The 22,500-nt window shown below is 37.0% G+C and overlaps 1 protein-coding gene across 4 annotated transcripts in view; it reads left to right on the forward strand.

Annotated features, from left to right (window-relative positions):
• The window catches only part of LOC135198563 (G-protein coupled receptor GRL101-like), a 127,936-nt gene that overhangs the window by 51,794 nt on the left and 53,642 nt on the right, over positions 1-22,500 (forward strand). For all 4 annotated transcript variants that reach the window (XM_064226263.1, XM_064226266.1, XM_064226265.1 and 1 more), the window contains exons 2-4: positions 2,268-3,152; positions 16,519-17,004; positions 17,384-17,494. In XM_064226263.1, coding sequence (XP_064082333.1) covers positions 3,107-3,152; positions 16,519-17,004; positions 17,384-17,494 — 643 coding nt within the window. In that variant the 5' untranslated portion in view covers positions 2,268-3,106. The remainder of the gene's footprint in view (positions 1-2,267; positions 3,153-16,518; positions 17,005-17,383; positions 17,495-22,500) is intronic.

The following is a 22,500-nucleotide window of genomic DNA, read 5'->3' on the forward strand; positions in this document are numbered from 1 at the left end:
ATATTGCACCAGCCCCCGGTTTTTTTTTTTTTTTTTTTTTTTTTTTTTGCCTTGTCCCTAGGTTAGTTTGAGTTAAGTTAGGTCAGTCCGGAGAAGAACTTTACTTGCTAAATTGGGTGTGAGAAATAATGAGATTGTTTTCAAGAAGATTCCATGGTTAGTTTTCTATATATAGCGCCCCGCTTTTTCAGGGAAGCCAGGGTACTCGATTACAGTTAGGGGGCCTGAAAGGAAAGCAAAGGCACGACCAAAGAACCTTGTCATTATCAGATTGTTGATCTTCTCAGAGGGAGCGACAAGAGACGCATGGCTGCCTGGCCTTTGGATATGACGGAAGCTGTCGAAGGAGAGTTGAGGAGATGAAGATGGATAAAATGACTCATGGTTGAAGGAAAGGAGAGCCATAGGAAATGATAAAAACAAGTAAAAACTGCGCCATAGCTTCTTCGGCGCATTCGAGTTTTCTGTACAGCTTATAAACAAGGCCACCAAAAATAGATCTGTCTTTCGGTGGTCTCGGTATAAAGCTGAACCACAGCCCATGAAATTTTAACCAAGGCCCGATGGTGGCCTGTCCTATATCGTTGCCAGGCCCACGATTATGGCTAACTTTATTAGATAAAATAAAAACTACTGCAATTTAGTATCTTTGATGATTGGAGGGTGGATAAATTAACTTACCAATTTGAAGCCCTCTAACCTCAGTAAGTTTTAAGATCTGACGGCGGACAGAAAAAGTGTAGACGAACAGACAAAGCCGGCACAATATTTTTTTTGTTTACAGAAAACTAAAAAGGGCAATTCTAAAGTTGTTCTAACTGGTAACTAAAGAGAAAGATAAGGCAACATTAGGCCTTCGACTTGTGGTTTAAGGCAAGGAGCAACATAAAAATGAAAAAGGGGGAATTCTAAATTAATTCTAACTAGGTATAATAGATTCACATCAACCGTGCATTTGATGTCTAGGCCAGTCCCTTCCGACGCTCCTGATTGGCTGTTGATAAGTCAATCACAGGCCTGGAAACTTAGTCTCTCGAAAGAGTTCCCATAGGCAGGATGTATGTTCCACCTCTCCTGAGGGACAGCAAATGCACGAGTATCCCTCAGGAGAGGTGGAATATACATCCTGCCCAAGTGAACTCTCGAGAGAGAGACAGAGTTTCCAGCCCTGTAACTGGCTTATCAACAGCCAATCAGGAGCGTCGTAAGGGACTGGCCTAGACATCAAATGCACGGTTGATGTGAATCTACTACAGTAACAGTTAGTTACTAGAGAGAAATAACTAACATCTGAAAGCAATATTAATCTTAGAAGATTTACCACTCTTATTTACTCTTGAATATTACATTAGATTAGGCCTATAAATGCACAGTTTAGTTATACAAAACAAATTTACCTCTTCTTAATAGGTCTGGCCGCATGTCATTCAAATTCAACAACTGTCTCACGCCGACTGTCAGAATACCTGAACACGATACATCAATCCTCAAATCTTAGATACCTCCTGAATGCAAACTTTTCTGAAAACGCTGTGGTGTTGACATAGAGGGGACTGATTCTACATAAAGCAACAGACAAAAGGGAAAATTATTCACCCGCTACTATGCAAAGGAGCTTGTATAATAAGTTTCAACATTTTCAGCCTAATTACGTAAATCTTTTATGAAAATCTACGTTTCCATTACACTTGGCTATGACCTTAGGATGCGTTGTTGACGGGATAAAAAAGAAATAGGCCAGGACTGTTACACAAAGGAACAGGATCCTTCATGTGGAACCCTAGACCTATTATAATTATGGATACTTCTCCTGTGCAGAGAAGCTCCGGATTATAGGAACATTCTCTGTGTATTACTGACGTGCACTCTGTAGGTCTCACGGGAAATAATTAATCAAAGGAGGGGACAAGTACAAGATTCCCTGTGTATTTTCAACATTAATCTATGCACAGGTAACAGCTTCTCTGTGTACTCCCAACATTAATCTATAGAAGCCGCACCTGTTTATTTTCAACAGTAATCTTCTGAGGTCACAAGTATCCACTTTCCTGAGTATTTTCAACATTGATAATTGTATGAACTATCCGAGTATGTTTATCTTTAAGAAAAATTTTAAACTTGGCTAACAGATTTCTTACTCTGGTAACATTCAAAATTCAGCAAACCGAACATAGCTGATATAATTCCATTCTGCGTACCTTAAGATGATATATTCAAGGCAAAAAATCCATTGCAAAGACTAATACACTATTGTCATCTCTTTTCAGGAAGAATCCAATGTGAACACAACGACTCGGAAAAACTTGAAGGCGAAAATAAGGAGGTAGAGAAATGTCATCGAGGGAAGAGCAGAACATGTTATTAAATTTCTCCAACCGTAAACTAGAAAGTAACCCTGATATTGTTCAACAGTTTAGAGGAAAATACAACAATCTTAAATCTAAATCAATGTATTTTTTCTAAAAGTGGTATTCAAGACATAATACTTTTCAGTTATGAATTTACAGATTAAGTGAACTCAAAAATGAGGAAAATAAATTAATCTCGAAAAGAAAACGTAGAATAGATTATTTGTGTCAGCAATGAAAGGAAACTTTCTTTTAACCTCTAGTAAACGAAAGATCTAAATGCTGCTCAGCAAAGAAAGAATGCATTGTGGAAATGAAATCAACGAAATCAAGGGTCAATTTTCACCAAATTTAGTGTTGCAACCGTTACATAGTTCACCGGCTGACAGCATCTGCAAATCAGTAAAGTCTATTGACTTAACGAGGAAATCACTTGAATCGCTTAAATGTAGTCGAGAGCACTGAACGTGGATTTCATGGACTTTATATAAAATAAGTGCAATTATTTTTCTTATAATGAAAACTGAGTCTGAAAATTTCATTTCCAAAAATGATACAAAACTAAATTGCCATTAAGGACAACATAATGATTCACCGGAACGTATATAATTTCCTACCCTTTTAGGATCCAATATGTAAACCATTCCAACAACAGCACCTGAAGAAGTGAGAGCAACTACCGACATCACAACGAAGGATTTCTCCGAAACCCAAACACATCGATCCTCAGAACCACCTATTTCTAGGACAGAATAACTATGATTATGAAATTCCTTACCATCCTACTCCTGCCATTCTTTTGCGGTAAGATCTGGGATTTTTTTCGTTTACTAATTTTGCTGGCTTTCAAAAGATACATACTAACGTAGAAAAAACAAAAGCAATAAGAAAACACGCTCAACTAAGACTTAATAAAACAGGGTCCTCTGGGTAAGTCATTTTAAAAGGTTCTCAAGTTTTTTAAGGATGTGTATTTTTAAAAGAGTACGTAGTTTAAGTCTGATAATGTCCAGAGCTATTGCAGTTATCTTTCGAATTTCTGCTGAAGAGGGAACTCTTGAATGTGTATATCAAAAAAGCATTACTATACTGGTCGCAGACAGTGGTTAAGAAAATAAGAGTATTATGACTGTCACTCAAACGAGTTGCTATTGGTTCAATCCTGTGGGAAAGAAGAGGCCTCTTCAGTTCATTCCTATGGAAAAGGAGTCAAAAGCAAGGATATTAATGAGGTATTGGCTTTAGCTCTACTCTTTCTACGGGAATTGATGGCAACCATCTAACGTTTTCTGCCGGAATGAACTAGAGGCAACCAATCTTATCAATGAATGTAATCGCGAAATTCATTCCTGTAGAAACTAAGGGTTGCCCTTAGATCATTACTGTAGAAAAGGTTAGGAACAAGGCCATCGATGAGAGGGTTACCATCAATTATCCGAGAAAAGTTAGGGCTAAAGCCATCGATGAGACAGGTTGCCATTTGTTCATTCCTGAGGAAAAGAATTGGGGCTACGGTAGTTGATGAGATGGGACGTTTTTAGTTTATTCTTGGGGAGGAACATGAAGACCATGGCTATCAATGAGATGGGCTGCCATCGGTTGAATCTTGTGGGAAAGAGTTAGGGAGAATGACATCGATGAAATGGGTTTCTGTTAGTTGTATTCTATGGAAAAGCATGAGGGCCTAGGCCATTGATGGACAGGTTAAAGTTGTTTATCCCTGTGGATAAACATTAAACCAATGGCGATTGATGAGACAGCCTGCAGTAAGTTTAGTACTGTGGAAGAGACTTGTGGCTAATGCCTTCAATGGGAAGGGTTACCGTTGGTTCGTAACCTGTCGAAAAGCGTTAGAACTTAGGCCATCCATGTGATGAGTGCCGTTAATTCACTCCTGTGGGATAGACTTAGGGGCATTATTATTGATGGAATGGTAAGCGGCGAGTCCTGTGGAAAAGCGTTAGAACCACGGCCATCTAGGGATGGGTTGCCGTAGGTTCACGCTTGTAGAAGTAAACTTGTGTGAAAACGTCTTAAATCATGAAAGCACTATTCTAGATATGGACAGATGAAAAGGTTTATTGCCTGAGATGGAAAGAAATTCCAGCACCGAAACTAACATAATGTTTAGCCATTTGAATGATGTTCCGTTTAAGCAGACTTCAACTGCTTAGGTAAGAAAAATGTCGAAAGAGATACAGGAGGCAATGATTTAGATATATTACCAGCTATCTCAGAGACTGGCAGACTTGCATAACAGCAAACAGAACCAGAATCAATGGAATGTTACTACTTGGATCAAATTAATCCAGCTAAATGCTTTTATTTGATCAAGGAAAAGACTGGTTTCCATTAAACAGCGTTCGACGAGGAACAATACTACAAAGTGACGAAGAGAGATTTGGCTGGCCTATCAGTATTGCTACAAGATGCCGATAGGTATCTCAGTGAAAAATGGACGCATTACAAAAAAGCTCAGAGTAAGATCTTTTTCACTCAGAGAGATATTGATCTTGCTGTTGGCTAGTCTGGTAAAATCAGAAATTCTAGGTGAAAAAAAAAAATGTTCTGATGCCAAAACAGCCAATCATGAACCGAGCTTTATCTTGGCTACAGCTAAAATGTGGAAAAGTTAAGTATATCTTAGTTTTACCAGACCACTGAGCTGATTAACAGCTATCCTAGGGCTGGCCCGAAGGATTAGATATTTTTATGTGGCTAGGAACCAATTGGTCACCTAGCAACGGGACCTACAGTTTATTGTGGGATCCGAGCCACATTATATCGAGAAATGAATTTCGATCACCAGAAATAAATTCCTCTGATTCCCCGTTGGCCGAGCCGAGAATCGAACTTCGGACAACCGGATTGGTAGCCGAGTGCGAAAACCACTCGTCCAACGAGGAACTGCTAAAATGTGGAATAGTTTGCCTTGTTGTGGCGCCTTCCGATTCCAAATATTCAATCGAAGAGCAAATTCATTCCTGCTCTCTGCGGACGTCTCCTGAATTTCAGACGTGTCAGTTTTATTTCCAGTTCTTTCATATTTATTGATTTATCATCTATTCATATAGCTTCTCTCTCTTTGTAGGGCTGATTTCCCCTTGGAGCCTTATTGGGTTTATGGTCTGTTGACTGCCCAGAAGTGTTTTCAGATGAAGACTTCAAAAAAGGAAGAAAGAAAGAATGTTTCTTTTGTAACTTAGAAACAACAACTCTTCTTTCTTATTCCTTTCTTCTTCCCAGCTTTAGCCCATTTTTATATGGGGTCGCCGTTGTGAATGAGTCGTCTCCATCGGTTTCTGTCCTGTGTATCGTTCTCGTTAATACCTTTTAATACCATATCCTTCCCTACACAATCACGCCATCTCTTTCTTGGTCTTCTCTTCCTCCTTCTACCCGCAATTCCATTTCCATCGTATTTCTTCCAACATGATGTTCCTCTCTTTGTAACAGGTGTCCATAACATCAAAACCTTCCCTCCTATATTTTCTTCGATTTTTCAACTACCTTTGTCGATCCTCAACTTCTTTCTATTTTATTAAAAACCTTTAGCGAGTTTGACTCTGCTCACTCTACCAAAGCTACTGGCTGCTTTTAAAGCAAGAGTTGGTGTTGGCATAAAACAAAATCAACCGATATCTGCAAAAATCGACTGGATTCGGCATCATGCAATTTGTTCTTCGCTTTTCTGGATTTATTGCCATTAATTGCTCATCATTAGTCGTTGCTCCTAATTAGTCGTCAACAAAACTTCTGTAAACAGAACTAACCGCTTTCATCTTCGTTGATTAAGCCCGTAATGGAAATTCAGGAGGAGGGGCGCTCAAGTTTTCTAGCAAATTCAAAAAGTAATACTTTGCACAGCAACTTTCATAGGCCGTTATCGGCGAGCCTAGAGTAGTTACGGATTGCATACCCCAGTGTGCATAGATGTCCGTCCAAATGCCGAATACGCAAACTCATGGATCCACTTAAGCAGCGCTGCCGAACACGCATTCAGTCAACAAACACACCCCCTCCCCAACCACACACATGTACATATATGTATATATATATATATATATATATATATATAATGTGTGTGTGTATAAGTATATATATATATATATATATATATATATATATATATGATATATATATATATATATATATATATATATATATATATAATATGGCTATATATATAAATGAATCACGAAAATATGGAATGTGATGAATATATAAATAAATACAAAATCCACGAAAGAAAGCGAAACAATGGAGTTCTGCAAGGCCTTTCGATTTCGTGTCCCTTTATATATATATATAGTATATATATATATATATATATATATATATCTATATATCTATATATATCTCTCCTCTCTCTCTCCTCTCAGTCGTCTCGGTCTCTCTCTTCTCGTCGTCTCTCTCTGGTCTTTCTCTCTCTCCTCTGCTTCTCCTTCTCTCTCTTCCGCGTTATAATAGCAGCAGTTTCTCTTCACAACCGAAGTTGAAAGCTAAGCCGGTCTACTTGAATCCTTAATTTATTTCTTAATCCTCCCTAGCAGGTATTAACTTTCCTGCTCTCTCTCTCTCTCTCTCTCTCTCTCTCTCTCTCTCTCTCTCTCTCTCTCCACACCACACACACACACACACTCCTTCTGAAGTATGCTTTGCAAGTCATTTAAGAACATTTTTCTTATGCTTAAGAGTGACTTGTGAGGATAAGAAAATATAGTGCGAAGCTCTTATCTCTATTTGCCTTCAAGAGATAGTTTCGGTTCTTCAAGGAGAGAGAGAGAGAGAGAGAGAGAGAGAGAGAGACTTAAATCTTCCTTTCGAAACGGACCGCTTCCTTCCCAAGAAGGCTATGTGTCGTGGCTTTTACTCTCAGAAAATATTGTTCAGTTACTACAAGATTTACGAATGAAAATGGGTTTTGATGAATGAAAGAATCTGAAAATATATATCAATAAACATTCAAAATTAGTTAATTACCTTTTGTTCACATTAAGGTCAATAAATCAGTTGCTTTAATTAGTAATAATAACAATAATACAATTATTATGATTATTCAGTTAAAATCTGTACTTAATCTTGATACAAAACTAAAGAGACGCTGGAAATTTTCACGGAAGACTTTCATTCTTGATTATAGTTATATATACGGACTGAATATATTCACAGCCGTAAAATACCTCAATGAAAGTCCTTCAACTATTGAACCTTTTTGTAATAAGTTCTTATGCATAACAGGTTGTGATTCGAGGATAGATTAGTAATTGAACCAGTATTAACTACACTGTCAATTGGTGCTACAAAAATATATTGTGCAGATAAGCAGGCTAATTTAAATCTTAGTACCCGTCTGCAGCCTCTCCAGTGTGTGATCGGACTTCATTAAAGTGCAACGAAGGTAATAATCCACTGGACATTATTTGAATAATTGACTTGAATCCAAGGGCAGAGAAGCAGTCACGTCCAGGATCTAACAATAGGATGGTCCTACTCAGACGCTTTGCGGCAATTGTCTAGTCTTGCTTTTGTTTAACCTGACGCTAGGAATTTTTTTTCTTTCAAAACTTTAGTCTAGTCCTTTCCTTAACGGTTGTTTTTGTGAGATTAAACTGGTCTTACGCTGTGTTGTAAAATACGTTTACGTATAACGTCTTCGGGTAAAAGAGAAAAACAGAATCCGAAATAAGGTTAGAAAAAAATTGCAAGGTATAACGAACAAAAAAGCCCGTGATGGACATTAAAAGAAATGCCTCATTCCTTTCTTTAACCCCTGTCCTTTTCCTTTGCATTATTCAGTTCACTATATTCCATGGTGACATACATGACGATAACCTTAACATACAACATTATGAAACTTCTCTGTGAGTAATGAATGAACTTATATAATGTGGAAGGATGGAGGTCGCTGACTCGCTTGAGCATTTAAGAGTAAATGTTTCTGATAATTAAACAATGAGATAAGAAAGCGATAAAAGAGTATACGAATCGAAGAAAGAGGCGGGAGCTTTACAAAAGATATAAAAGAAAAGTTCCCAGGTAAGAAATGGTTAAAAAAAATACCTGTAATCATAAAAGCTATATGTATGAGGACATCATCAATTGCCTGCTAGTCTCTATACAGAGTAAGGAAGGCTGAGAGTTGAGACAGGTAGATACAGAGTTGTGGTAAAATACTTAACCTACATTAGAACGTTGACAGAGTGCGCTGAGCTGGTTGGTTGCTTTCGAGAGACCAAAGTCAATAGAAGGTGGATGGGTTGGTAGTACTAGTGACTGAAATGGGATTAACTACAACGGTAACAAATAAAGCGTCGTTTCACCAACGAAAATTTAAATATACATTTTCAATCTAATAAATAAGTCATAAATATCTTATCCTAAAAATTCTGTATCTTTAACTAAACGCGAAACCCCTTTTTCGGGCCTTTTTAGGCTTTTCTATGGGGCTTTCCTGACCCTCCCCAAAACAAGAACAAGAACAACAACAAAATAGTTGGTAGGGTTACTCCCTCAGTAAGAGAAAATGGGATTCACCCCTATTTATCAATTTATATGGAGTGACGACCAGAACTTTATTCATGACCAATACTGATTTTCTCTGTAACCATAATAAGGTCATGTATTCTTGCATTTTTTGAGGGAAAAAATTACGGTCGCTGCACTTTCATTTCAACGTGGTGTTTTTATAGTAAGCAAAGCCCTCGGATTATTTATTATGGATGGCTCATATATATTCAGGTATTTCAGGGACATACCTTTCTAAAGTTATAAACATTCAAGACTAATTAGGAAGTGACCCTTTTACTAAGCTTAGCGCATGCGCGTAGTTTTTTCTCCTTGGTTATATTTATTCAAATATCATTTCTGGGTAGAGCTTCAAACTCCACTTGAACCTTAAGTGCTCAAAATATAAATTTAAAAATTACAAAACGAACAACAAAGTAAATAGTAGGACCAACCACCTCCGGCCAAAAATCGCGTGAAAAACTGAATACAACAAAATTTAACGGCGCAAAAATAACACTTAAAGAATAATCTTGCTTGCTTGCTCCCTGACCCCTTGCGAAGGACTGAAATTTAGTTAATAGAGTATGACATGTAAACAGAATAGTAAATACGTCAGTTTAATATCTAGTGTGAACTTAGTTAAGGCAATCACTTCAATCTGAATATTGCAGTATCCGAGTAATCTCTTCCCTTCTCTAGCTCCTCAAAAGGAAATGTAGAAGTTGAAAGGTCACTGAAGCAACAACGGCAAACAGTAACATAAATGTGACCTTCAGAATTATTATGTTTCAGCCTATGAAGGAATACGAGCTAAACATTGCGTCACTTTGTTGCGGCTTAATTTTATTGGTGTAAAAATGCATCAGAAAGCTAAAATTATTCTATGCCTGCCCATATCGAAAAAACTAGACCTTTATTCTGCACATTTTAGACACGCTTTACTCATCTTGTTTAAGAGATTAAGAAATAAGAGAGACTACAATTATGACAAGTTTTATCTACGAACTTTTACTGAAAGTCTAAGAAATACCAGAGACTATGGTTATGACAAGCAGGTTTCTTCTCCGAACCCCTAACACCTTGCAAATCACTAATAAACCTTACATAAATAATAATAAAAAAGGAAAATTATCATTATCAAATTGTTATAAAGTTGCAAGGGATAATTAAGGTAACCCTTCTAATATCAATCTTAAAACCACAGCTACCCAACCTGACAGCCATAGAAAATAGCCAATCGATCTCTGAGACATTCAAGAGGATTACGCAAGCTATTGAAGGCCTTATTTAAAAAGGAATTTTCCAACCAGCGACCTCCAACGCCTACCCAAATCGTGTTTAATTTGTCGAGGAGCTGTGCGGTGTATTAAAATGCGTTTACTGTTCACTGGAAGTATTTTGTTGACCTCGGGTGTGATGGAATAAGAGACACTGATCAACCAGGTGTACATTACAGCTCGGGGGTTAAGCATGTTGAGCATAAGAAATACAAGAATTATTACGGAGCGCTTTCTGCCTCGCCCTCTCTCTCTCTCTCTCTCTCTCTCTCTCTCTCTCTCTCTCTCTCTCTCTCTCTCTCTCTCTCTCTCTCTCTCCTCCTTTTTCGTCCCTCCTAATCATTCAAACAATCATTTTCCTGCGTGAAAAAAATATCAGCTACTGAATTATTCAAGGAGCTTATTCATGTTATAGTGTAAAAGTGTAGAGAGAGAGAGAGAGAGAGAGAGAGAGAGAGAGAGAGAGAGAGAGAGAGAGAGAGAGAGAGAGAGAGAATTTAAAGATAAGACACTCAAAAATTAGCCATAAAATTTATTGCGACATTCAGATATTCAGATACAAGAAACGTAAATTGGAATTGGAATTTCAATGTGCGTGTGCGCAGATTCTGAGCAACAAAAATAACGATTAGGATGATGCTTTAATGCATAATTGATACGAATGCAACGCAACTGCAAATGAGATCAAGGATTCCACGAGGGCTGCGCCTTCTCAGATGATTATTACAATTCTTAGCTCCAAAAACTGCTTCACTTAAAACCTGCAATTTCTCTTCTTCAATGCAAAAGACAATTTCAACCGTCACATTGGAAAATGGGGCCCTATACCTTCTCCATTTTTCCTTCTGGTATCTTAGCCGCATTTCTTAAGCAACTGGGACTGGCACAACAAGACACGCAATATATATATATATATAATATATATATATATATATATATATATATATATATATATATATATATATATATATATATATATATATATATATATATATATATATACATAGTACATATGTGCCCCGTTCATCTTTCAGGTACCCAATTCACTGCATTGTTAAGTCGTACCTACCCAGAATCTCGTCCTCTAATTCTTTTTAAGGATAATATTCACAGGAAATCGCTTATCAAATTGGGAACACCAAACTTTTTCCCATGTTTCATAAGTTCCCGAAGAATCTTGATCGCAATCTTTTATATATAATTAATATTAGTAATCGAGTGAAGAAAAGGCTGAACTTCAAGTTTATCTAGCTTAAGGAACTCCACAGTGGATGCAGCAATATCGGCGGCTTCGTCAGTCAGCAAATGCTGATAAAATCGTAATATCAGATCTTTTATTATATATTTGTGTTATTTCACAATGATAAAATCTAATTGTCATTGTGAATCGTAGTAACTAGTTCATGCAACTCCATTTTTGATCGGTACGAAGGGCTAAATCCGTTCTTCCTTTCAAAAAATATCGCGGCTATTTTCTAGATTTACTGTCCAAGATCGTGTTTTAAAAGTCTTTACTACTGATTTAAGAGGCATCTCTTCATAAGGGAAGGATATAAGGCTGCAAGATGCTGGCTCTCCATAGATGAATGTATTTTCTGGTTCTTGAATGCTTTCGGGTTAAAAACTCTTACACAAATAAGAGTACGGTCACTTACGGGAAATAGAAATACCTACTCTTTCCTTTTAAAAGAAAAATTTTTTCATTGCCATTTTGACGCATGCAAACCGATCATAAATATTGGCTTTCTAAAGCGGAGAGAGAGAGAGAGAGAGAGAGAGAGAGAGAGAGAGAGAGAGAGAGAGAGAGAGTCAGTAGTCTTTGGGTTTTTCATATAACTATGATAAACTGTGCCCTCTTTCTCTGAAAACATGAGCACACACTCACATATACACACGCAAACACTAACATGCACAGGCAAGCGAGCTCGTAAAACATTAACATCAGCCACTGGTAAAAAATTGAAGCGTTCAGAAATATCGGTATCTTGAACTGGGGAGAGAGAGAGAGAGAGAGAGTACAGTACCTGGGAACGACAATAAGTACCTAGGAAGCGTAAACAGGGTCATGAATAACCACTTCTGTGAACGACCATTCTGGGAAAGGGTCCTTATGATGGTGTGTAGACCATTTAAAGAATCATTCTGAGGCGACAAGGAAAATATTTCTTTTGTAGGTATGAAAAATACTTTTGTCGCTGTAGTATATATATCTCATGAGGTGGTGTAATAACACGCGCATGTACAAGTACACAATATATATATATATATATATATATATATATATATATATATATATATATATATATATATATATATATATATATATATATATATATATATATATATATATATATATATATATATATATATATATATATATATATATATACACGGTCATTTTGCGGTCAATTACAAAATGCCCGGTCATTTTGGAAAATGACCAAAATATCTGCCACTATGCAAAATGCCCAAATAATTATGGTCATTCTGAAAAATGACTAAGGATTTGTCATTTTGCAAAATAACTATAAGTATCGTCGATCATTATGTAAAACGACCAAACAGCTGCTGGCCAATATGCAAAAATATGCAGACACGCTCGAATTATCAACCCATGCAGATACACGTGTTCCGGAACACTGGGTCTGTGTGTGTATGTGTGTGTGTGTGTGTGTGTGTGAAAGCTGTGCTATTAATTGCAACTCGTGTGATCAAAACATTCCATGTCATCCTTCTGGCCCTTGTTCAGTTGTGAATAACAATGTTGATGAACCTGAGTTCTGTTGCTTACGTAATAGGAATCGGAGCATTCAGACTGAACAAAGAGAATCGAAAATAGAACAAGAAAAGCAAGCTAAGAATATGAAGGATAAAATCAGTACAGCGTTTCAAGCCAGCCCACGCAGGGGACACCGTCATGGTTCCCATTCCACTCGTTGACCGCGGACGGTGGAACTTAAAAACTTGGGTCAAAATACGGTTTACCTAAGCAGGTGTACACCCGTAATCAGTTCACCCTATGTGCTGAAAAATTCAACAGACGCTGCAAATACTTCAAAAACGAAGTGTTGTGCAACAGTAGATGCAAATGCAGCGTCTCTTGTTCTAACAAGTCTGATAATACTAATTTTGATCACTGTTGAAATCATTTTCAATTTTAATAGTTATTTTGCAAATTGACCAAACCTTATTTGGGCATTTTGCCATAATGACAGACATTTTGGTCATTTTCCAAGACCAATATATATACATACTATATATATATTATATATATATATATACATATATATATTATATGTATATATATATGTATGTATATATACTATATACATACGTATATATAATTTCCTCGTTGGACGAGTGGTTTTTTGCGCCCGGCTACCATTCCGGTGGTCCGATGTTCGATTCCCGGCTCGGCCAACAGGGAATCAGAAAAATTTATTTCTGGTGATAGAAATTAATTTCTCGATATAATGTGGTTCGGATACCACAATAAGATGTAGGTCCCGTTGTTAGGTGACTAATTGGTTCCTAGCCACGTAAAAATATCTAATCCTTCGTGCCAGCCCCAGGAGAGCTTTTAATGAGTTAAGTGGTCTGGTAAAACTAAGATATATATATATATATATATATATATATATATATATATATATATATATATATATATATATATATATATATATATATATATAATATATATATATATATATATATATATATATATTGCTAAAACGGGTGTCAAAAAATACGTAAGTGCAGGATTTTAATGCGGTGTTTATGGGAGTACATTATAAAAGTCCACGCACGCAGATTTCCATATGTACTTCCATAAACACCGTATAAAATAGTTACGCATTTTTTGACACATGTTTTAGCAATATTTATCATATTTCGCCATCCTATAAAAAATGAGCAGCCAGGATAAAATCTGAGTCCCTCTTCACGTTTATGAATCTTGGGAACACCTTACCTCTCTGTGATTCCTTTATCATTTGGAGATTCCCTCTTCTTACTGACTCGGCACAATCGGCCCCCCATGAAGAAATGAAGAACTGGCCGAGTTGGTCCAGAACCCTCCCATTCACTTCGTTTTTTCCCCGACATTTCTGCACCAGCGAGTTTGTGATTGATTACTCTGGCTGACGCTACTTATCCCTTTTTTAGCGTTGTTTATTCTTGTTGTCTATCCTATTTTTTATTTACTTTCCGTTTTATGAGGGATTAGTCGTCCAAAGTGAACAGACAGCCGTTAGTCACTATGAGTTATTATCTGCTTTATTAACAATAACTCGCAGGAATTTTGGATAACCTTTACTTTAAGATTTTAAACATAATGTGATGTTTTGTAGTTTTGTTAAATTGTCGCAAGTTACGTAGTACGTAGTCATGAATGACAGCTTTCCGAGTTACTCGATAATCATTTACGATTTATAGACACTTCCTGCTTCATTGACCTGAAGACTATTCTGTGTAGTTTTCGCGGGCTGCAATTGGCTCATTATAAACACACGCTTTTACTTCACTTGTCATTAAACCATTCATCAAGGAATTCATTCTTTCACCTTTCTAAAGAAAATAAAGTCCTTTCCTTATGCCCCATTGCCAGCTCACTATCGTGTTCAAGAGATGCACATATGATGATTTTTTCTGCTGGCTCTTTTGTGTGTGTGTGGCTTTGTACGAATAGTTTTATATTATAACGAGGCTGTTGCGTCACATGCCATTTCCTTTTATTTTTCATCTACACTTGCACAAACCATGACGAGTAATGCGTGATAGTTTTGATATACCTATGTTTAGGACAGAAACAGAAAGTGTTTTTTCGGACACGGTTCCAATGGACGCTTAAACACCACCACCATCTAATATTCTGGTTTTAACGCCAACGAAAAGAAAATATCCCAAAAATGCCGCCGCGGACCCATTTCAAGCATAACCATTACTTACTGACGAGGCCCTGTCCAATCCTCTCTCTCTCTCTCTCTCTCTCTCTCTCTCTCTCTCTCTCTGTGTGTGACAAATCGGAGTAACCGCTCAACAAGTGTACTCCTGACAGGGATCTAAATTTAGGCTCGGGAGCCATGACCGACGTCACTTTTGAGATAGGTCTATTTTTTGTGGTTCATTTCGCATTCAGAGGCCTTCGTGCCTACCAAGACTTACATCGAGAAACATGAGAACGAACCTTCTGTGAGTAATCGGTTCCCAAATATGGAATTCTCGAAAGGTCAAAAGTTCCGGGGGTTTGGCTGGATGTGGGGAAAGGGGATATTCAGTAGTAACTAGACAGGTACTTTATGGATGTGATAATAAGGAAAGAACCTATTATTCTACTTTCGTTGCAGCAGCGAGAAACGAAATAAGAGATGATAGGAATCTTTCGAGGATTCTTCATTTGCTAGTCCTAAGGGAGGAGATATTTGCTTTAGTCAGTGATCATCGTTCAACGTAATCCTTTAACAATCTTTAAGTCCAAGAAATAAAATTCAATATACCTTCCTTTTATCCTTCTCCCTATGTACAATAGCTTCTACGTTTCGTTTCTATGTTCGTGCACGAGTGAAAATAATAAAACAATAATCAATCATATCACCTGGACACTACGATACAGGTTGCAAACGATGCAACTCAACTCACAAATGAACATTTCTAAAATGAGTGATACGAGTCAAGGAGCCAGTCATTTTAATTAAGCTCATTTTTTTTTCTTTCCTTCGATATAAAATGGAAATAATTAACAGGCAACTGCTTTCAACATCCAAAAGAGAGCACTAGGTAAAATATGAGAGAGAGAGAGAGAGAGAGAGAGAGAGAGAGAGAGAGAGAGAGAGAGAGAGAGAGAGAGCCAAAGTAAGAAGGGAAGTTGGTATCGACCTCTCTTTTTCAGACTGAATTAGCACCCCCATTTCTGAATACTATTTCGAAAACCAACAACCACTTCAATCAAAACCCTTGCAAATAAACATCTACCCAGGTACTTCAATTAAGTTACATGTGAACTGTTTGTTTGTTTGTATGGTGTTTTTACGTTGCATGGAACCACTGGTTATTCAGCAACGGGACCAACGGCTTTACGTGACTTCCGAACCACGTCGAGAGTAAACTATCACCAGAATACATGTGAATTGATACATAATTATATCATAGTAGCGGCTACGTTACTGACATTATCTTCGGGTCTATGACGTTAAGCAATGCTGACTTCGGTCATTAAGCGGATTTAACGATATTCGGTCTGGGTTACCATGAACGAATGTAAGATTTCTTTGGTGCATAAACGCAAACATATTACTTTGACTATAATCTACTTACTTGTATGCTAACTATAACCTTAGTATTCCAGATACAATTTAGGTCCTATTAAACAACCTTCCATTTTCTAGGTACACCCTTCGGGACACGAACGGTGCCAGTCAAGCTAACTTCCTTAGCCGAGGTCAAAAGAAAACATTCATTCTCTTGGGATGACTATGGTGGTAGTTTCATTCTACACAGGAATCCAAGATCTCCCTATGGGCACGTGATGCTGTCCTACAGAAAGGAGGGTATTCTTGCCCAAGACAATAGTGATGAAACAATTCACAGGCGTCCATCCCACAACGGCAATCGTCACGAGAAAAGAAATGCAAAAGGGGAGGAGCTCCCGGCTGGAAAGGAACACCCCGCCTTTGAAGATTCCGCTGCTAACAATACAAGCCTCTACGATGGTGGCGAACCGGGTTTTTCTAATATCACGGGTCGTCTGCTCAAGACTTGTGACCCAGGGTTTTGGTTGTGTGGAGACCGTAGGAAATGCATTCCAGAAACTGAGATTTGCTCAGGTAAAGATGACTGTGATGATGCGTCAGATGAAGCCATTAGGATCTGCGGTAAGTGGAGCCATAAGATATTTCTCTCTCTCTCTCTCTCTCTCTCTCTCTCTCTCTCTCTCTCTCTCTCTCTCTCTCTGTTCTCTCTATCTCTCCCTCTCTCTCTCCTCTCTCTCTTCTCTCTCTCTCTCTCTCTCTCTCTCTCTCTCTCTCTCTCTCTCTCTCAGTTATTTATACGATTGAAAACTACCATTTCTCCGTTACTTAGAAAGATTATTCTCCCTCCCTTTCCCCCTACTCTCTTTCTCTGCCTAATTTAAGCGTTCATTCCCTTCAGGCTTGACAATTTTAGTTTCTCTCTTTCAGTCGCTTTTCTTTTCCCTGACAAGTTGTTGTGACGACCAACAGCAATGAAAATTAAACTTATCTTTCTGTACAGGTTGCTTGACGAATGAGTTCTTATGTGCGGCCGAGGAAAAGTGTATCGACATCCACAGGCGGTGTGATGCCTATGAAGATTGCTTCGGCGGAGAAGATGAAAAAGAATGTGGTAAGTTTAATAAATTTCCTGAGAAGCTGCTTATACATGAGAGTAGACTTTCAGAATACAGTCTAAATATCCATTGTAATCCACTCATTGTCCGTTTGGAGCTTTGCCTCCATTTCATCCATTTAGGGTTTTTTTATGGTGTTTTGACGTTGCATGGAACCAGTGGTTATTCAGCAACAGGACCAACGGTTTTACGTGACTTACGAACCACGTCGAGAGTGAACTTCTATCACCAGAAATACACATTTCTCATTCCTCAATGGAATGCCCCGTTTAGGTCAAAATGGCAATAATTAAGAAAATTCATCATAAACAGCCTTAAATATTTCCCACTAGGAGTCATTTCGTTATGCTCAATATATCAGCCTTAGACCTAGTACAACTAATGTAAGACTAGATTATATTAAACTGGAACTAAGCGTTGCTCCAAGACCACTTCTTAAGGATTAATATGAGTTAATATATCCTGAGTTACCCGCTTCAGGGAGCTTTCTTAAGAATGTACTACTAATCATTTTGCCTTTTGGAGGCTATTTTCGTAATTTCATTTCATTACAGTTTCAGACTAAAATTGTCGGGCATTTAAGCGGTCTCTCACCATCGTACTTTTTTTTTTTTTTTTTTGCCACAAAAGGTGTCACTAGGTTTTACACACTGGACTCCAATCGTTCTGAAAGCGATATTTACAAGATGGTGCGTTTAGCCCCTAGTAGCTTATACCAGCGATAAGCATTTGTATCTCAGCTATTTACGATAAATATATTATATATATATATATATATATATATATATATATATATATATATACATATATATATATATATGTGAAAGTTTTGCCTTCCCAAAAAAACTGCAACTTCTTGTGGGAGCCGGTGATATTTATGTCTTGGTATCTGTCATTATGAGATGATCCAGGGAAGATACATCAGTCATCACTGACGGGTCTTGGCAACAACTCCGTCTTGGGTCTCGTCTAATCGATAACTCTCATATTTGCGACGGCAGTTTTGGCTTTAAGACACTAGAAGTAAGGATCTTTTAAACACACCTGTATTTCAAGATGCAGCATGAAGCACATTCTTAAAAAAACTATTATTTCCCAGGTGGTTTGACAGAATTTATTATAAAAAAAAATTTGTGGTATATATATATGTATATATATAGTATATATATATATATATATATATATATATATATATATATATATGCATATATGCATATATATATTTATATATATATATATATATATATATATATATATATAATATGCATATATGCATATATTATATATGTATATATATATATATATCATATATATATACATAATATATATATACATATATATACATATATATATACTATACATATATATCATATATCATATGGTATATAATAATATATATATATATATATATATATATACATATATATACATATATATACACACTTTTTATAATAAATTCTGTCAAACCACCTGGGAAATAATAGTTTTTTTAAGAATGTGCTTCATGCTGCATCTTGAAATACAGGTGTGTTTAAAAGATCCTTACTTCTAGTGTCTTAAAGCCAAAACTGCCGTCGCAAATATGAGAGTTATCGATTAGACGAGACCCAAGACGGAGTTGTTGCCAAGACCCGTCAGTGATGACTGATGTATCTTCCCGGGATCATCTCATAATGACAGATACCAAGACAGAAATATCACCGGCTCCCACAAGAAGTTGCAGTTTTTTTGGGAAGGCAAAACTTTCACAGAGGCAAGAGTTTCCTACCCGGCTGTCTAAATATAAGGGAGATTCGAGAAAAGTGAACAGCCATGACCAGCGATGCCGCGAGGACTTTCAGATTTACTCATATCCCTTACCGGGAACTTTTGGTGTTTTTAATCCAACATGACCTATTCGATTATTATTAAACAGAAGATGAACTCAATTCACATGGAACAATCTCACTTGGGCCATCGACTTGAAATTCAAGCATCCACAGAATATGGTTTTCATTTTAAACGTGTAACAGAAGGCAATTAAGAATACAACGAGAAGAGATCAGTTATCAGAAAAGTAAAAAAAAAATTAAATTAATAAAGATAAAAATATAATAAAATCATTAAAATAAAAGGAAAATTGTTGTAGGACAGTAAATCCTTGCATCTTCGCTTGACCGTTTAAGGTTCCTATATGCAACATCCTTATTGAGACTGTCCCACAGTACAACCGTGTGAAAAATATAAGACATCTGCAACTGTGAAGTTCGACAGCGAGGAACATTTATTGTATATTGGTGCTGCTTTTCAGGAAGTCTGGCCGCCCTTCTCGGCAAGAAAAGAGGATTAGGGATCAATTGCTTATGTGAAAGATCTATTTGAATTACTCACCACTCAAAACCCTTATCAAGGTCCTCTTGCAAATGGCATGTTAAATCTAGAAAGAGCATCACAAATACCTAACTGCTTCCTATATGGATACTGACTATAATCTAACAATCCTTTGTATTCCACTAATTGCAAAGTGGCTTAAAATAAGTTTTTCTACAACATTAGGGAGCACAGGGAGAATGAAAAATGGTCTGCAGTTACTGCAGTCTGCAGATACGCTTGCCTTTGCAACAAGCATAGTTATTAAGCTTGCTCTCCTCAACATAACAGCCTTTAGAATCTACTAATCTTGGGAGACAACATACTAGAAACCTCTCAGCTATATGGTAAATTCTCTTTGAAGCACGACAAAACTCAATAAAAATGGCGTCATTTTCATATGCTAAATCTGGTCTGTTTGTCTTGGTAAACATCTACATGTATCATAAAACCATGGCTGGTCATTTGCCCAAATTTTGATGGCATTTCTGGGGACAGGCCTAACTAAAATAGCTATCAGCATTTCATTTCATTTCTCTTTGGGATTTGTATCAGATATAGCCTCTGAAATATTAAGTGCCAAACAAGTTTCAGTAATAAGATCTAAACCGGCTCTAGATTTCAGCCAGCCTGTTTTTCCAGTGGTGGCATTATGTCCATCTGAATGGCACAATGGTCAGAAGTGCATATAGAGTTGCAAACCTTAGACTTTATGATAACTGGAACATCTGTGAATATGAGGTCTCATCTATTATCAGAAATATGAATAAGTTCCTCAATTAGCTGGACAAAATCGGAGGACACAAAACTCATGAGCAGATCGGCTATATTCATCCGTGGAATTTATATTAAGCCACTCATTGTGCTTTATATTGCAGCCTCCATAAATAATGAATGAAGGGTTTGAATCCTGTGACTAAGCCATGTTAATCCTCTCCAAGAGACAGTAGTATCTGGAATCGTCAATATTGGGATTGCAGGAAACAGCAAATATATAAACATTGTAGAACTTATTGAAATTCTTGAAACAAAGAACTTCATGGCAACTCCACTCGAAATTTTTCCGACGGCAAATAGGTTGTCCATGCCTAGTGTGTCCAGCGATACCTTGCGCATGTGGGATGTTACGACGATAATTAATGTCAGGGCCCTCAAATCCCACGATTAAAAAGTCAACCATTGATTTGTTATTACGCACAATTGTCTCAGATATAAAAAAAAAAAAAAAAAAATACATCAAATCGTAGTTACGGGCACCGCTCTGGAAATCAAGAATTCTTGACCTTGAGCCTCGAACAATTGAGTGAAGAAGACTGCAACTTTTCTTACGGTAATGAGTAGCAGGCATCGGGGTTAAGCTGAATGTCTCCCGAAACACATGAAATAACAACATAAAATTTGAAGCAAAACTAATAAGTACGTTCATAAAACCAACAACATAGTAAAAATCAAACGCAACAATAAAAATAAAATCTACAACGACAGTATAAGTATTTAAAATATTTACAATAATTTCATTAAAAGGATGAAAATAGCTGGTTGTTAAAAAAAATCGCCAGAAGCAACTGGTCGACAGTTTGGAGCCAGGACCTTGCAAGGAAAAAAGGAAACCCGCCCGATTTACCACACCAGCTGGGGTGGGCAGTCAGGATGGATTTAGAAATTATGGAAAGCTGAGAAAAAGGCGCGTTCCTAATCATTCACCAAACAACTTTTGCTTTCTCATCAGCCTGGCCTACCCACTTTCCGAATAAAACAATAAAGTGAAAGAAAAGAGATGCATGATTGTACTCTCTAGCAAGGGAACTCGAGCCCAAGGTCAAGGTCAAGGAAGGCAACGGTACAGTGGCTATAACCCAGTCAAAGGTTGGAGAACAAAATTTGTATTCAGAGTAACTTCATCTCAGAAGGATTGCCTATCAAAGCTAAAGGATTCCTTCCAAATGCTGGTTTGTTTTCGGAGTGGTGTTCTAGAAGAGTTTTATGGAAAAGAATATCTTCTTATAAACTTGTTTACTCAATGGTGAAACAACTAAGCAAGGATCTAAATGTAACAGTCAAGGTCAGTTCGAGTCTAAGATACTCCCGCATCCAATAATTTGTCAAGATTATCATGAGCTGTATTCCTTCTAAGCAAGTGTCACGTAAAAACTATTTAGGGTTTTTGGGAGCATACATAGCATCTAACGAAGTTTTTTCTGCTCTACAATTTATGTGCTGATGATGACATGCACACTCAAAGAGCCACAAAGAAAAAATGTGCATGCCTGCACACATTGCACTTGTTAACACAATAAAACACGGGCCCATTTACATATAACCTCATACATGATATACATAGAGCCACATTACTTATTTTTCATGAATTTATACAAAATAATATCTTTGGCATTCTCCTTGTCATAGAGCATAAGATTTATTTCATTACAAATAATAAAATGTCTGAAGCAAGAGATGCATGATGGCTTGATTTTTTTTATGCACGATGTCGGGAATAAGATAATACGAAGAGCAATTGTATAATGGCTGCGGATGTGAAAATGTTTTTCTTTCATCAATTTTTCTGACTGACTTTTTCTTTTTTGACATTTGTCATAAGAATTTATGTTATCGTTTCTACGTCGCAAAATATATACAACATATCTCCATATAG

This window comes from Macrobrachium nipponense, chromosome 22, assembly GCF_015104395.2.
Source record: "Macrobrachium nipponense isolate FS-2020 chromosome 22, ASM1510439v2, whole genome shotgun sequence".
Classification (NCBI taxonomy): domain Eukaryota; kingdom Metazoa; phylum Arthropoda; class Malacostraca; order Decapoda; family Palaemonidae; genus Macrobrachium; species Macrobrachium nipponense.